The sequence below is a fragment of the Dromiciops gliroides genome, chromosome 1 (genome assembly GCF_019393635.1).
Source record: "Dromiciops gliroides isolate mDroGli1 chromosome 1, mDroGli1.pri, whole genome shotgun sequence".
Classification (NCBI taxonomy): domain Eukaryota; kingdom Metazoa; phylum Chordata; class Mammalia; order Microbiotheria; family Microbiotheriidae; genus Dromiciops; species Dromiciops gliroides.
The window spans coordinates 250,520,931-250,539,216 of record NC_057861.1 but is presented as its reverse complement, the minus strand read 5'-3'; the positions used below and the strand labels follow the sequence as shown (position 1 = coordinate 250,539,216).

Here is an 18,286-nt window from a genome sequence, read left to right as displayed (position 1 = left end):
AATAAATACTATCCATCATCAATAAATCCCATGCCCAGGATTTCTCCAGTTCAGGGAGAAGTAAAGTACACTGGCAGTAATCCCAGAGAAACAGGCCATAATTTGGTTGTTGGTATTTTTGTTTGTTTGTTTGTTGTTGTTGTTGTTGTTTTCTTGGGGGGGGGGGGAATGAGGGTTAAGTGACTTCCCCAGGGTCACACAACTAGTAAGTGTCAAGTGTCTGAGGTCAAATTTGAACTCAGGTTTTCCTGAATCCAGGGCCAGTGTTTTATCCACTGCGCCACCTAGCTGCCCCCTCTTCTTTCTTTCTTGAAACAGACCATACTTTGTGAATGAAATGCTCCTTTAATATGGTTATTCAAACAGATATTTCAAGTTTCAGAAAACAGACTTTTGATGTGAGAGAAAGAAAACAACATACATTAGACTCAGGGATATTCTTAGGAAGATGTTTAGCTTCTTTATGACAAAGGGATGTTGTGGTCTTAGGTAAAGTAAAAAAGATTTCATGTATTAATGAGAGAAAGAAAAAATATAAGAGGTTCCTTAAAATCTCAGACAGAATAGCAATTTATATTTACAGAATGTATACAACATACTAGGCAGTGTGCAATAATAGTAACATGCCTTGCCATCTACCAAGCAATCATTAAACATTTATTAAGCACCGGTATAGTGCTAAGCCCTGGAGATACAAAAAAAGAAATACATACAAACAAGGTATATAGAGGATAAATAGGAAATAATTAACAGAGGGAGGGCATAGAATTAAGAGGCATTGGGGAAGACTTCCTGTAGAGAAAAGGATTTTAGTTGAGACTTGAAAGAAGCCAGAGAAGTCAGGAGGTTGGGATGAGTGGAGAGAACATTCCAGGCAGGAGGGACAGCCAGATAAAATGCCTGGAGCTGAGAGATGGAGTGTCTTGTTTGTGGAAAAGCCAAGAGGACAGTGTCACTGGATCGATGAATATGTGGAGGAAGTGGGGAAGAAGATGAGAGAAGACTGGAAAAGAAGAAGAGGCTATGAAGGGCTCTGAATATCAGACAAAGCATTTTGTGTTTGGATCTTGGAGGTGATAGGAAGCCACTGGAGTTTACTGAGTAGGGTTGATGTGATCATGACCCAATTCATGACTTGGCAAAGATACTAGAGTGGTTTGCCATTTCCTTCTCCAGCTCATTTCACAGATGAGGAAACTGAGGCAAAAAAGGGTTAAGTGATTTCCTTCGAGTCACACAGCTAGTGTCTGAGGCCAGATTTAAACTCAGGAAGATGAGTCTTCCTGACTCCAGGCCTAGGTGCCCCATTTGAACAAAATTGGTATTATCAGGGCAGCTAGGTGGCATAGTAGATAAAGCACCAGCCCTGGATTCAGGAGGACCTGAGTTCAAATCCAGCCCCAGACACTTAACACTTACTAGCTGTGTGACCCTGGGCAAGTCACTTAACCCTCATTGCCCTGGGGGGAAAAAGGTTTTGTCAAGAGTAAGAATGATTCAAGAAAAGCAGCTAAGACATGAAAACTGGGACTCATCCTCTCAAGAGGCAGAGCCAAGATTTCATACATTAGTGTAACTCCAGGGAGAGATTCTTTATGGGGATATTACAGAGTCTCCATCCAAAGGACTGGAGCCAAACTCCAACCAGTAACCACTTTCCAGTTGAAGAGACATTACCAGAGTGACTATGCAGGGAAGATAATGAGAAAAGTTAGTTAGTTGAATATGTTACTACATATTTCCCCTATCATTAGCCACTTGGCATCAGTCTTCAAATAATAGAACTAAGATTTTTTTTTGGTGAGGCAGTTGGGTTAAGTGACTTGCCCAGGGTCACACAGCTAGTAAGTGTTAAGTGTCTGGGGCTGGATTTGAACTCAGGTCCTCCTGAATCCAGGATTGGTGCTTTATGCACTGCGCCACCTAGCTGCCTCAGAACTAAGATTTTCAATCAATGCCTTTTGATAGCCCAAAGAATCAGATTTCCAGGCAATGATGTTCTATGAAATCATTTTGGTGTTAACATATGGGTACTATAATTCTAACTTTTGGTGGGATGAAATGGGAAATGACTATAAGATTTCTCCAAAGTCTGGTTAGTGCATGTAAAGGAATGAAAACTAAAGAAAAGTATAATGGAAGATAGCACTTAAGAGTTATACATATTATTCTGTATCTATTGTCTCATGTAATCTTCAGGCCAACCCCCAGTTTACAGATAGTTGTCACCCAGAGAAGGGGAGTCATGAGCCCAAGGTTAACTGTTAAGTGGCAGAGGCCACATTTAGGAACCCTAGCAGTGGTGGACCCAGAAACTGTCTCTGTGGGATTTAGGAGGCTCTCAAATATCTATAATGTCACCCTATTGGCAGGAGGGCATCTTTGTTTCATTAAGTCATTTGGTGCTTTCTCAAATGTAGTGGAAGCTCCAATTCATGATATTGTTTCTAAAATGGCAACACAAATTCATCTCTGGGTTTCATCAACTGTCTAAAAGCTTGGGTTCTAATCTTGAGCACTGAGTGTTGTGTACTCTCTTCCTGTCTCAAATTAGTCAGTGGTATTTACAGAGTTGGTTCCACAGATGAAGCTGATATAAAACCTTATTCATGAATTCTCTTCTGGCCCTGGCTACATAGCACCTCTTGTCTTACACAGGGAAAAATGATCCTCTCCCACCCCTAAAGAGCTGCCCATCCTACTAGCATGCATAGATGCTAGAAAGTCTGCATTCTGGCCTGCTTCCCATCATGCAAGCAGCAGGATTTAACTACTAAGTAAATCTTGACACCCAGTTTCCTCTGTGGGATATGGTGAGGATTAATGAGATGTCATTTCCATGGTACTTTATGCTCTTCAGAAGAAAGGAATTCATTCCCAATATTAGAATTAGGGATTATATAGGTAATCAAGCACAGAAGAGACTCAACTGTTTCCAGTTACTAGAGGCAACTTTAATTTTCTAGGGGCAGGAGAAAGCAGTGAGTATAAATCTGCCTGGAAACCACTGCTCATCACCATGTAAAGTGCTGATAATGAAGTGTGAAGTGTTGTACATAAAATAACAATAGACCCCCATCCAGTCCCTAAACTAAAAGTTCATAAGCCTAGTTGGACCTAGATTTAATGGATAAAATAGAGGATAATGAAGGCTGATAATATATTTATTCCTATGTCTGCCATTGCTGTGATTAGTTTGATGTTCACACATTCAGTTCCTGCAAGAAGATTACAGAGGCTCCAGCAAGACAAAAACCGCTTTCCCTTCCAACCTTCCCCTTCCCACCCCAATGGCCCTGAAACTTGACAAAGACCAAGGACCCTGGTCATCCAGGACATATATTGGGTAATGGGAGAATCAATGAGTATGCTAATTTTATATTTACTCTGGGCATAGTCTATGCCTCAGATAGATTGCCATCTCTATGAGGACAGGAGCTGTTCTTGTTCATCTTTCCATCCTAGGCAGAGTCAAGCATAGTGCCTCACACTCATTAGGAATGCAGCAATTGTTTATTGAATCATGCAGTGAGCATTGTATAGCACTGAAAAGGGCACCTACGCTTCTTTTCCTCTATTCATCTGTAAAATGGGGATAATGATACTTGGTATTTACCTACCTCGGAGAGGCATTATAAGGTCTATTTAAAGGGTTCTTCCAATGAAAACCGCTGTGTAATTAGCAAGAACAGCTATGATAAAGAAACCTAAATACAATAGCAAATCAGCTGGAATGCATGATAAAGGGAGTTTCCTCCTCAGGAAAATTTTAAGGGACAGCGACTTTCTGGGAAGGTTTGATTGCAGCTCTGCCATTATCAATCAGCTTGAAAAACCTCTCAAGGTCTGTTCTAGACCAGTTATACAGTGGGTCTACGTTTTTGCTTGTAGTATTTTCCCCAGAATTTAAGTAGAGGCTCAATCTAGAAGTCTCCATTCAAGTTTTTCCAGATCTTCATTTCATAAACTATTCTATCCTCAGCATGAAACCAAGTATCTACCTTTTTAAAAAGACACTAATGAAATGGGACTATTCTTTGGGCTCCTCTGCTACCATTTTGCTTAAGGACAGACAGTGGGGAAGGGAAATGCGGATGCAGATGCCCTTTGCATAATGGCAAACTGGTCCTTGTCTTCAAGCGTGATTAAAAATTATGCCATCTTTATTCTCCACAGTCATAAGGGGGCAAGGAAGGAGATAAGCATGCGCCAAGCACTGTGCTAAAAATAAATATTGCCTCATTTGATATTTACCACAACACTAAGAGGTATGTACTGTTATGCTCATTTTGCACTTGAGGAGACTAAGGCAAACAGAGGTCAAGTGACTTATGCTGTGTCACACAGCTGATGTATTTGAGGATGGATTTGAACACAGGTCTTTCTGACTCCAGCCCAATACTCTATCCTCTATGCCACCTAACTACCTCATAACCATAAGCACAACATTAAGTTAAATGTGTAGCTATCTAATTTATATCTTCTACCCTCGAGTTTTGTTTGTGTTTATCAGATGATGTATAGAATAAAATAGTTTATTTGGGGGTATTTGTCATCAATTCATTAATGTTCTAATGTTAACCAGAAGATGGTTCATGTTTTATAGAATGAGCTCATTGAAATTGGGGTATAAATAAGAAGCATGTTTTCAAATTATCCATCAGAGTCCATATAAGGTGATAAAAAAATCATCCAATGAACCTAGAGGAAAGCAGTCTCCAAGGAATGTGATTTCGTATCTTCCACCTTGCCTTTTAGTTCACTTTCTGTTGATTTCTTGGGACAGGGGCAGGTCAGTAATGCTTTGAGTTATATTAGCAGTAGAACTGTGTTTTGCCTCTTATTGATAAAAATAGGAATGCAAACAAATGGTGATAGCTAGAAGAGTGGGTAAGTACTTTTCATAAATGTGGATTGGACCAGTACGAATACTAGTGCTATAATTGTCTTTTAAACTCTCCTTAAGATTGGCTTTTGCAATGAAATACTTGGGTGTTATATCTCCTAGTTTCTGGAAGTCTTCAGAAAGTTGAGATTAGAATGGAGGAAAGAAAATTCAAGGATTCCAGAGACTGACTCCCAAACAGGTACTTAGTAAAGGCTCAGAGGGCTCAGTTAATTCCAGATTAGCTGCTACAGTTAGCTTTGCCATGTAGAGATTCAAAGCTAGCTAGGATCTTTGGGCTAATCTTGATGCCTTTGATAGTGTTCTATTCCCCCGAAGAAAAGAAAGCAATTGGGGAATAACAGAATTAGCTATCTCTAATTTGGACAAATTCAAGGGAAGGTTAGTTTCAATTAATGACTTATAGGAATATGATTCCAAGACTATTTTCATAGAAAGGAAGCTTTATTAGTTCTAAGAAATGAAACTTGAATAAAACATACAAAGCAAAATTAAAAACTTTTCAGATTTCATAAAGCTAAGTATATCTGATACTATTGTTAAAGAGTTAAAGTTTAAAATTATCTCAGATTATTAAAATGCTGGCACCAATAAGACTACATCTAATATAGATAAAGGTGAAGTTCTCCATCAAAAGTTAAAAACAATCAATTAAGGGGCAGATAGGTGGCACAGTTGATAAAGCACCAGCCCTGGATTCAGGAGGACCTGAGTTCAAATCCAACCTCAGACACTTCACACTTACTAGCTGTGTGACCCTGGGCAAGTCACTTAACCCTCATTGCCCTGCAAAAAAAAAAGAAAAGAAAAGAAAAAAATGATTATGCAAATATTAGATAGGGGGTGGGGACAGGGGAAGAGAGAGAACCTGATTGACATGAATTCTGGTGAAAAAGACCATGGAGTTTTAATTGATCGTAAACTTAATTATAAATCAAAGGCATGACAGTTACCAAAAGCACTCCCAAAATCTTTGGTTACCTCAATAGAAGTCTGGCATGCAGATCATAGGAAGAGATGATCCCACTGTGCTCTGTTGCTAGTAAGATCACATCAGGAGTATTGTATTCAGTTCTGAAATCATATTTTAAGTGGAATATTGATGTATCCAGAAGAGATCTACTATGGTGAAAAGATTTGATATCATGTTTTGTGAAGCACAGGTGAAAGAAATGGGCATGTTCAGCTTTGAGAAGATCAGGAGAGACATGATAGCTGGCTTAAATATGTGAAATATTGTCCTGTCCTATTTTCCTATAGTAGGCCAAACTAGGACAAATAAGAGACATAAATGGGGGAAGGGAAAGAGGGAATAAGTATTTATTAAGCACCTACCATGTTCTCACTTTGAGTCCCACAACAACCCTACAAGGTTAGGTGCTATTATTATTCTCAGATTACAGTTGAGGAAGATGAGGCAGAGGTTAAGTGACTTGCCCAAGGTCACACAGCAAGTATCTGAAGTCAGATTTTAACTAAGACCTTCATAACTCTAGGACCAATGTTTTATCCATTATGCCAGAAAGAGAGACAGAGAGAGAGAGAGAGAGAGAGAGAGAGAGAGAGAGAGAGAGAGAGAGAGAGAGAGAGAGAGAGAGAAGAGGACAGGGACAGGACATTTATCTATTTAAGATAAAAGTTACCCATCAGTGAGGTTTTAGCAAACAATGGATGAACATCTGACAGAAATGTTATAAAAATCATTTCTGCATTGGGTGCATTAAAGTTGTGAGCTCTGTATATGGCAAGATTAGTCAAAATAGCTATGGCAGGCATATCCAAATCAAGTAGACCTACACAGCATGGGTCAAATGATCTCAGCAGAATGCTAACTCCCTTAGGGTGAAGACTTTCTATCTTTTTCCTTTATATCTCCAGCACCTAGCATAGTGCTTAATAAGATGCTTAATAAATGTTTGTTGAATGGAATTAAACCTAATCAAAGCATGTTTTAGCAGCAAGCAACACAAGGAAATCCAGGCAGACAGACCTCAGGGAAGTTTATGATAGATAACAAATAGATGTTCCAACATGCACAAAGCATTGGACAAGGTAGGCAACATATAATAGACACACAGCCACAAGGACTAGGGTTTAGCAAGATTATATTCCCCAGGAAGACTGGAGGCAATGAAGCAGAACCCCAGTACTAGAGGTCCTTGAACACAATGAAATAGATCATGGAATAACTAACTGAAATATATGAGTTCTGTATTTTCCCCATATCTCAGGCCAGATGGATCCTAGAGCCAAACAAAAATTGTGATTCTTTTAATTGCTAGGCTAAATTGTTCCTGGGCCAACTGAAGGTAGAAATTGTGTCTCTAGTAATGGATACTAGAGTGAATTGAGAATCAGAGAGTAGGGCTGTCATTCATTCATTCAGCAAGCATTCATTAAGTCCCTTCAATGTGCTAGAAATTGTCCTGGGTGCCGGGAATACAAATACAAAAAAGAAAAAAAAGAAACAGTTGCTATCTTCAAGGAACTTGCATTCTATTAGGGGAGGAAGGAACACAGATAAACACCAAATATATATGAAGTAATAGTAATAAGGCAGTGTAGACTAATGACTGAAATAATTAGTTCTTCAATTATAGGTAGGAGTTTGAGTTTCTGAGTTTCTTTCCAACTCTAAGTCTGTGATTCTAACTACATAATATAATACTAGCTTTAATGAATATATAAAATAGTTATAATTTGTGAATTGGTTATTTATATGTAAATGGGTGCTACTGAAGTGCTTAAAACATTGCATTAAGAGGCTGGGTGGCTATATTCCTCTTGAAATATTTTTTCACACATTGTACTTCACATTGGCCCTTTCCCAATGATCACTTTCTGTACCAGTAAAATCTAAATCAATAAAATGTTTTTTTGTTGTACTTAAAAGGTAAACATGGTGAAGAATTTTTTCATGCTCAAAACTTTTGGTTTATCATTCTGTCTTTTATCCTCTGAACCAAAGCATACATAAAAGAGAATGTAACACATATTAAATGTGAAGATGTCACTAAGATTCAACAAGACACCTTTCAATTCTATCACCTTTATAAATAAAAGAAGTAAAGGCATTTAAATCAAAATTATCCAAATGGTGTAGTAGAAAGGGCATTAGATTTGGAATTAGTGGACCAGAGTTCAAATCCTGTTTCTACTACTTCAAAGGTTCTTAACCTGGAGTCTGCGGTCCATAGACAACCCCTCAGTGATCTATGGATAGACTTCAGGGGGGTCCATGAACTTGGAAAGAAAATGTGTATCTTCATTTTTCCCATCTCTGACTAAAATTGATTATTTTCTATAATTATTTTAAAAACATTATTCAGGGAAGGGATTTGTTCTTAGGCTTCATCAAACTGCACAAAGGGGTCCATCTCACACACACACACACACACACACACACAAAATTAAAACCCCCTAAACTACTTGCTATCCATATGCAAACTATTTTAACTACTTGATCTCAATTTCCATATTTGTAAACATGAGGGATATGACCTAGATGATTTCTAAGGACCCTTCTATGATCCCATTAACACTGACTATGACATAAGCCCCACATTGCTTAAGTTTTTTCAACCACTTGCCATCTCCTCTTCTTAGGCTGGGGAATTATGGGTTTAGTAGAACTGGAGTGGTGAGTCCCTCTACTACTATTCACTGGGGGCCAAATTCACCTCTTATGTAAATAGTTGGAATCTGCAACTCTTGAGAACTATTTGAGAAGGTGGAAACTCTATTAGGAGCCAAAACCCCTAAATCTTTTTAGCATTCAATACTAAAGGTGCAACTTCTACTTTAGCTCACAGTCTTAGCTCAGGCTGTAGGACCAACCTGGCTCAAGGTATTAGAGGAAATGCAGAGGTTAGAGGCTATAATTTATCTAAACCCAGAACCTATCATAGTACACAGTAGAATGTTGAATTGAATAAAATCCTGTAACACCATAGTAAAATTCTAATTTCACAGTTTCATTATATAGATATCACTCTTCCAAAGATTTTTTCATTCACAACTATGTCAAAATTTCTTTAGGATGTGTCAGTTATTGCCTGTTTTTACATAGCAAGTCAGTTGAGAGAGAGTTTTTGGACTGAACTCTACTTTTTAAATTTACATGTGACTCTTTTCATGGGCTTTCCGATATAAACGTATTCACCAAGTAAACAACATGACAATCAGGGATTCAGTATCGTATATACAATTATTATGATTTGTCATTAGTGCAATTATCATTATTGTAATTGCACATTATAAAACTAATGGGATCCTGTTTATAGGGTTTATTCACATATGACTTCTAAGGAATAACTGAATAATAAGGTATATGAGAAGCCTATTCATATTAAATTACAAAATATTCATATAACATTATATATTCATATTAAATTACAAAAAGTAATTTGTTTTTCTTAAGGTATTCCAAAAAAAAAAGGGACTGTTGAATATAATCCATTTGAGCCATATATTTATCGCAAAGATCAGAGAATCACTTACATTCCTTTCTAGTGAGCCCATGGGCTTAAATTTACTATCCAAATGTATATTTCTCCGTTAGAAGAAAGCTCTAAAGGCAAAGAGCTTTTGTGTTTGTTTTTCTTTAGAACTGACTAAAATAGTAAATACTTCAGATCTGATAATTCAATATATTGGATATAATTTCATATGTTAGAGATATCCTTTTAATTTAAGATATTTTATATATATATATATTTATATGTGAAAGTCTTTTAAAATTTTGGAAAGTACAGCAATCTCCTGTTTTTAACCTTGTCATCTTTTCTCAACATTATGGTGTAGAAATGAAAGCCAGGAAGCTTTTGGTAAACAGTAAGTTGTTAGAAATTGAGTTGTGTTAGATCAACAGTTCTTAATATTTTGGGTCATGTCCCCCTTCTGGTGAAGCCAAGATCTTTTCTCAGAATAATATTTTAAATCCATAAAATAAAATACATAGGATTACAAAGGAAACAAATCATATTGAAATCACTATAAAAATATTTTTTACAACCAAGTTCAAATTCAAAAGACTCCAAGTTAAGAAACCCTCTTAAGTCCAGCTTTGCATTTTTGCTTTTGGTTACTAAGTGATTTCAAGTATTTTTTTTTCCCACAAAGTTTTATTGTGAACTTAAAGTTAAATGTGCAAGTTGTTGATACTTGAGAAAAATTTCATATTCACCTTCTTAAAAAACTAACCCATGAGGAGCCGCTAGATGGCGCAGTGGATAGAGCATCGGCCCTGGAGTCAGGAGGACCTGAGTTCAAATCTGGCCTCAGACATTTAACACTTACTAGCTGTGTGACCCTGGGCAAGTCACTTAACCCCAATTGCCTCACTAAAAAAAATAAAAAATAAAAAACAAAAACAAAAACCTAACCCATGAGAGTAAAGTTAAATGTTCACCTGAGTAAGTGGTAAGACTGCAGTACAAAAGACTTGGAGTTAATAACATTTCCATTCCCTAAGGATAACCATATATAACAGACATATAGTTTCATTTTGCATGACCACTTGGTAGATATAATCCTCCTTAACAAGAAAAAACCATTATTGCTTTTACATACATGTTGTATAAGTTTTGTGTCCCCTTTCTTCATTACAGAGCTGACTGTAGAAACCAGAATGCTTCAGGGGATTGGTGATAGGAATATGAAGTCTTTCATTGCTATCTTAGCTGTTTGAATCCTGTCCTTGTTGGCAGTGACTGGGAGTTGGTACCATTTGCCAGATGTTCAGTGACTTATGTGAAATGAGTTGGTGGTCTCAGTCCAGTTCTTAGAGGACAGATGGCAATAATTGGCTGTTTCAGCAGAGAGGCCAAGGATCAAATGGACACAAAGACTAGATCCTTTCCCCTAATCCTTACAAATGATTTCAAAATTGCAAAATATTTAGAGCTGGATGGCCATCTAGGCCAAAGCAAAGTCTCAAGGAATAGCCACTCTAATACACCTGACAAGTGCTCATGTTTGCAGACCTCCAAGGAAGTGGAAACCACCTCTTCTTATGGCAGCTCATCTTACTCTTCAATAGTTAAAAATGTTCAGGAGTTTTTCTTTTTTTAAGCTTTTTTTTTTTTTGAGGGAGCAGGGCAATAAGGGTTAAGTGATTTGCCCTGGGTCAAGTGTCTGAGGCTGCATTTGAACTCAGGTCCTCCTGAATCCAGGGCTGGTGCTTTGTTCACTGCACCACCTAGCTGCCCCAGGAGCTTTTTCTAACATAATGACTAAATCTGTCTCTTTGCAGCTTCCATCCACTGCTCCTGGTTTTAACTTTTGAAATGAAACAAAACAAATCTAATCCTTCTTCCACGAGACAACTAAGCTAATATTTGAAGACAGTTATCGTGTCTCTTCTGATTATTTCTATTATTTAGCACCCTAAAAAGCACCAGGCCTTTTCATCTGTCTTATTATGTACCCACCTATACACGCTGTTTTTCACAAATAGAAAGTGAACTCCTCAAGAACAAAGACTATTTTGAGTTTTTATTTCTCTCCAGCATGTAACAAATGCTTTTTCATTCATTCATTCATTCATTCATGGACTCAGGGTCCTTCACCATTGTGGTTATCCTTATTTGGACATTGTCTAGCTTATCAATGTCCTTCTTAAATGATGCAACACAATATTTCAGATATATTCTGATCAGGGCATAGTACAGAGGTGTTGTCAATTCCTTATTCCTGGAAGCTAATCACTTCTTTCTGTAGGCCAAGACTCCACATTAGCTTTTTTAAAAATTTCCATCTCATATTGTTGATTAATACTGAACTTGTAAAATGCTAAACTACCAAAACTCTTTCAAAGGACTTTCTAACCATATCCCTATAATTTTTTATTTTTTAAATATATTTTTTCCTTTCATTTCTGATCTACTTTTACAGATGCTATCTCTTGATTGACTGGTTAATCTAATAACATCCCTATGAGGTAGACTTGGATAGGCATATTATCCCCATTATGCAGATGAGAAGACTGAAGCACAAAGATCTTAAGTGACTCACTGGAAGTAATAAAGTTAGGACAAAAATTGGACATATAACTCCAGTGACTTGACTGGTCTAATGGTCTTTCCATCAGACTATGCAATATCACTATTAAATAATACCTAAATACAGGGAAATACACAAAATCAGGAAAGTATCTAACATCATAACATACATAATAGTCACCTAATTATTCAATTGATTTTTTAACTTAAACGTAATACTTCACTTTTATTCCTGCTGAAGTCCATCTTATAGATTTAACCCAGTGTTCTAGCCTTCCATGTTCTTTTTGGTTTTAGATTCTGTCATCCAGTGTCCTAACTATTCCAGCATTATGTCAGCTTTAAATTCTTTGAGGTTATGGTTGATAAAAGTACTGGTTGTAGTATAGGGGAAGTGGGCCTTGCAACTGCTTTACTTACTTTTCCATATCTTAAAACCATGAATCTACCTTCCCCTGTTACCCATTTAGTGCCTTTCAAGAATATAATATATGGCCTATACTCATTTGTTTCCTAATGCTTCATTAGGGTATGGGAATAACCTTGGATTCTCTAGGCCAAATGAAAGAAGGAAATGCTCATATCAATAGAGTGATAGCTCCATTCGGGGGTTGGGTAGGAATCAGACCTGTGACTTCATCCATGTAGAAAATTCCTATTGTGGAAAGTCATTCTGCCAATGCAGATTGGCAACTCATTTATACTTTAGAGAGTTAGATCTTCCTGCTTCCCAGACTGACCTTCTATCTACTATACAATGCTAACTCTCAATGAAATCATGGTATAGTGGAAAGAGCACTGAATTTGTAATCATGTGACCTGAGTGGGTCCTTGGGTAAGTCACTCACTGTCTATAGGCCTTAGTTCTCTCATATGTAAAATGAGGGCATTGGATTAGATGATCTCAAAATCTTGGAAGTCTTTTCCAGCTCTGGTTTGATGACTGGATGAATATATGTGTGTATACATATAGGGATATAAACACATATGTATAATATGACAAACTATTAAGTCTATTATATATCATATATGTCACATTTATACATGTATCAATGACTAATACTGTTACTGCTTTGACCATTTTCATATGTATAACTTTCCTCAAAGTGTGATGAGTAGATATTGTCTTTATCCTCAACTCTGGCTATGTCTCTCTGAATGACACAAAACTATACTAAACTGTAATGTTCAGTTGAACTTATCTCTCTATATAATGATGCAGTTGAAAGCAATCCCAAAGAATTAGTTGATGTGATCACGGTCCTCTGTACACATAACTACCTAGCATGACCAAAAATATGCAGAATATTTGGTAATAAATCTGTTGCCATCCAGAAAATCCTTGTAGGCCAGGAGCCACTAATAAAAGTGTTGCAAATAAAAAGGTTATGATTCATTGATGCATTTCATAAGACCTCCCTAGACATCTTACTAGGGTATGAATCATCACACAAAATGCATCCTTCCTAAGTACCTATCTTCTATTGTCACGGCACTGTTGGGATATACAATATTTTAGAGCAAAGACCATTTTGTTGCTGTTATTGCCTCTGATCCCCAGTGCCAGGTGTGGTATCTTGCACGTAGTAGGCAATTTGTAAATGCATTTTTAGTTGGCCTCCATCTAACGACAGTTACAAATTCATTACTCAAATATTTATAAAGAATTCCTGGAAGATTCTTTTGCCCAATTTCACCAATTAGGTGTCAAAAACTAACCTCAGCACAGTCCATTGGAGAGCCAGTGTAGCCTTCTTGGGCATTAGCCTGTTTTAGAAAGAGGACAATGTCTGTACATGAATGGTAAAGCTACTTCTCTGGAGATGCATCACTATCCATATAGATTCTGCAGGGAGATTTTTTTTCCTGCTGAGGAGTACATGCTGCCTTCAATGACACTGAAGCCTCATTAAAGGAGTCTTGCTTCCTTCCTTCCCAGGGAATTTTCATTAACTGTGTTAAGTTGGCTTCCCAAATGTTAAGTTCTTAACCAACAAAGGGTGGCTATCTGGTAGGGGCATATTCCACCCAAATGTCCTTGAAATGGAAGAATGGGACTGAAAAATAGAAATGAAGATGCTGAGCTGAGTGTAGGATCACCATCAGACTTATGAGTGAATCTTTTTTTCATGGTTCTCTCCCCTTAGATTTGATCACTTTTAGGCTTTAGTGGAACTGAAAAGTTCAATTATATGTAAAGTGACTGTTAAATCAGCAGGACCCTTGTGGGGGTCTGAGCCTACCCTCCCTTCTTCAATTGCAAGTGTGCTAAATCCATTAATGTTACAAAGGAATGTACATCCATCAGGTAGAGTGGTGGAGGCCAGGGTGCATATTATAGCTTTTACTGCATATGAGACATTGCAGTCCTGTTCTTAGGAACTGCCAGGCAGATTGGGAATCACAGTCACGGTTAATAGCAGCGAATTGCCAGCTCTTGATGGGTGGGTAGTCACTCCTTTCAGTGGTTGCCCCCTGGGGGAGAAGGTAGAAAAACAGAGGGAGGGAATTAGAGTGACTTTGCACAGCTGAGCAGGTTCATGCCGCCGGATCCGTGGCAAGCATTGGCAGGGCTCCACTCTGGGGAGGCTCACAACAACATCACAGTCTCATTTTTACCAATTGGTGTTGCTATATAGCCAGTGGTGCACAGGGGGAGAGCAAGAAGAGAAGGGGGGTGGTGTGGGCTGGGGAGCAGGATGGAAAGTGGGGAGAGAGGAAGGAAGGCGGGAGTCTGGGCTAAATTAAACAAACAAACCAACTACATGTTAAAAGTGTTTCACCCAGAACCATTAGCATGGTGCTACTAATTGTTCTCAACTAGTATTTTAAGTTCAGTGTGTGATTAAAGAGTTGGCTCACAAACTCTCTGCATAACCTTAATTTTTTCAAGGTTCTTTGAGTGTAGAATGGCTTATAATAATGATTTTGACTAATACGATTTTTGACATGCGACTTTAATGCTTAACCTTAGTACAACTCCAGAGCATTTCATGTGTATTCAGCTGTAAAGAGTGATGATTTAAAGGGATAATATAAGAAAAAGGTCGTTCTAGAATGAACCTCTAACAAATTGCATAAAGGGAGCTTATTATTCCATGAGTAGAGGGATATGCAGCTTTCTTGATCATTTTTCTGCTTGGTTCAAAAAATTGTTGAGACATGATTGGGGAAAGAAACAGGAAAAAATGAAATAGAATTCTGCAAGCAAGGAACATTCTTTTGATGGTTATGATTTTGTTGCCACTAAAAATATTCTACGATAATGTGGTTATTCATCTCCTCTCTTGTTTTGGGTGAAGAATTCGCTCCAACAAGAAAATGCTGTTATTGGTTGGAGGACTGCCTCCTGGACCGGACCGGCTGCCCAGTAACTTGGTTCAGTACTATGACGATGAAAAGAAGACATGGAAAATACTGACAAGTGAGTGGTTTGGTTGATTCATTTACTTATCCATTTATTTATTTTGGGTTAGCTTTGTCTTGATGAATTTGAAAACACAGTTAATCAAATTAGACATTTTATTGATTTGTTATCCTTCAGAGATGTGTTTATGTATCACAGGGGACTTCTCAGTGAGAGAATAAATTAAGATTCCTGAAGTTGCCAATTTGATCATAGAATAGGCCTAAATTAAATCTGGCCAAAAATCACTGGCCTGAGTTTTTGTTCAAAGCAAACTTTCGAGGCATTTTACAATTCAGAAAGAATAAAATCATTTAATTATTTTAGGAAAGGATTTCTTTGTGAAATTTCTCCAATTAAAACAACCATCTAACCTATGGTCTCTGTAGGCTTCTGTCATTTTGTGTTTAACTTTGTTTTATCTCTTTGGGTCATAATCTGTAGAATCTATTCATCAGTGGTATTACCCTACAATTTAGGTAGACAAATGTATTCCAGGCACTTCCCAACTTCAATAAATTGTGCTTACAAACTTCACCCAAGATTTACACACACACACACACACACACACACACACACACACACACACACACACACACTCTTCTTTACTTCTTTTCTTAAAGGGTGACTGTGTTTTGCAGCAAGCCTTTTGCCTTGGGCATTGAGATTTGGAACTTATCGTTATATTGGTTACAATTCCCAATCTGTTTCAGTCATGGAATCAAAATCATCGTTTCTTGAGTGCAGTAGGCTGTGTGCACTAGTCCCCTTGTGGGTAAAGTGGCAGCACTGGTCAATAAAACTAAATTTTAACTGTCAAAATTGCCCAGAGCTACATAGATAAAATAATAAATGAGCAATTTTGATCCATAAATCAAAGCCATACTTTTAGAACCGGACAACTGGTAGAAGTTAGATTTTCTTATAATATGCATTTTTAATGAGTGAGATATCTTATAAGAAATATTGGTTTCCTTTTCATTTTCCAAAAGTATTTTAAGGAAACATAAATGGGAAAGGATTTTGTCCTCAGAACAGAAGTGGAGCAAAGACTATTGTGGTATGGTGCTCGAAATAATACATTTCTGAGCTGGTTTACTACCCCAGTGAAGCTGATAGTAGCATCGGCCAAGAACTGCAGTGAGAAGACTCCCTGGGTACCCATATGCTATGGAAGGAGTAGATGATGTGGTGTAACAGCAGCAAGATTAAGGACAAGAAACAAAGAACAATAATTTAGAGAAATCTTAGAATCATCTTCATTCTGGTTATAGTAGTGTTAATCACAGCTTGAACAACTAGATTCATGGCAAATCCATATTTTTAAAGAGTTTTCAGGCATATAAAGAAAATTAGCCTATTTTTCCTGATTCTTGATCAAAAGAGAGAAGTAAACAGACCTGGAGATAGCAAGCAAGAGAGACAAAGAAAGAGACCAGGAAAAATAGAAATGGAGGATCAGTGACCAAGATACAGGAATTCAATTCAACCCACCTCTGAGGTCTTATTAACCTAAGTCCAACTGTATACCCATCTGCACTAGGCAGGATCCTGTTTGCCCTTTTTTAGGAGCCTGCCATTTTAATTGTTCCCAGATTTAATAAGGATATATTTCCTTTGATTCCACTAAAACCCTCATCCAGTGCCCCATTTTGATTTAGATATGTTTCCTAACTTCTTGAAGATACACTAGCAGAGCTCAACCTTGGGCTGGCTCTACAAAGTGGGAAAGGTTTCAAGTATGAACTCGGCAATGGGCTTTACGCCTGTGATCCAAGGACCAGACTAGTTCAATTCAGAGATGCTAATTACCACCTTCACTTCATGGTGCTGACTTTTCTGCTGGCAGTAATCTTCAAAAGACTGTCTATGATGTCATTCAGGGAGAATCCACATAGATACAACCATTTGTATGTAAGAAGCATTTGTATGTAAGAAGCCATTCCTTTTCTCCTCTTAAACCCCTGGCTAGGCTACATTCCACATGTGTTGGAGAATCAAACACTTTGGGCAGCAAATACAATTTCTGTCCCTTATGGTTCTATAAACAGAACATCCTTTACCTAGGGTTGTACATATTTCTTCTGGCATTAGCCAAGAATCAAGAAGTTTTTTAAGAAGGGAAAAAAAAAGGAAAACCGCTTTTTTTTGGAATGAATTTGCTATAGTTGAAATGCCAGGAAAATAAATGTGTTAATGAATAAAATATGGAAAAGAACTTATGATAGTGAGATATTCAGAGATCTTTTTTTTTGCTTATCTAAAGCAGTGCCATAGCTTTGGAAGAAAGGAGAAATCTGCCTATACTGTTGAATTCTAGCCCCTCAGTCGTGTTTATGTAGTCCAAAGTGACAGGAGATTTCATAGTCATTCATTTTCCCCTTCGACAAACATTTACTAAGCACCTCCTATATGAAGAACATTCTCCTAGGTGTTAGGAAAAATAAAAATTTGAGATATGACAATGTCCCTGCCTTTATGGAGTTTCCAGTCAAATAAAAGCATATAATCCAGTCAAGGGGAAGGATGAGCAAGCACTATATAATCCACAATAATGCATTTTAAGTGCATCAGAGAGTTATAGACATAGTGGTATTTAAAGTCCAAAGGGGAAGGTCATTAGGGACCTTATTATATTTGCTTGATTAGAAAACCAATCTGGCTAATTCATACTGCAAATTGGAAGGGGCGTCACTTGTGGGGAAGGGGTATTGTGGAAATCAGTTTATCTGATCTGACTGTCTTTGCTAATTAACCAGGTAACTGCTAAATTTCTATTTCACTTTGGGCCATACAGAACTGAATGAAGAATGTGTAGCTCAATAGAGTTCTTTAAGTTGGATCCTAGATTCAGAGGGAGTATCAGTGATTGAAGAAATTGTACTCACTGGAACTGTACTGGAATGACAAACCCATGTGAGATTTACCCGAGTCTGAAAGTAGTCAGGGAGTTCTTTGAAAGGGCACTGAGGG

The 18,286-nt window shown here is 37.6% G+C and overlaps 1 protein-coding gene across 1 annotated transcript in view; it reads left to right on the top strand.

Annotated features, from left to right (window-relative positions):
- KLHL14 (kelch like family member 14) overlaps positions 1 to 18,286 on the top strand; it is a 137,967-nt gene that overhangs the window by 18,655 nt on the left and 101,026 nt on the right. The window contains exon 2 of the mRNA XM_043975718.1: positions 15,210 to 15,331. Coding sequence (XP_043831653.1) covers positions 15,210 to 15,331 — 122 coding nt within the window. The remainder of the gene's footprint in view (positions 1 to 15,209; positions 15,332 to 18,286) is intronic.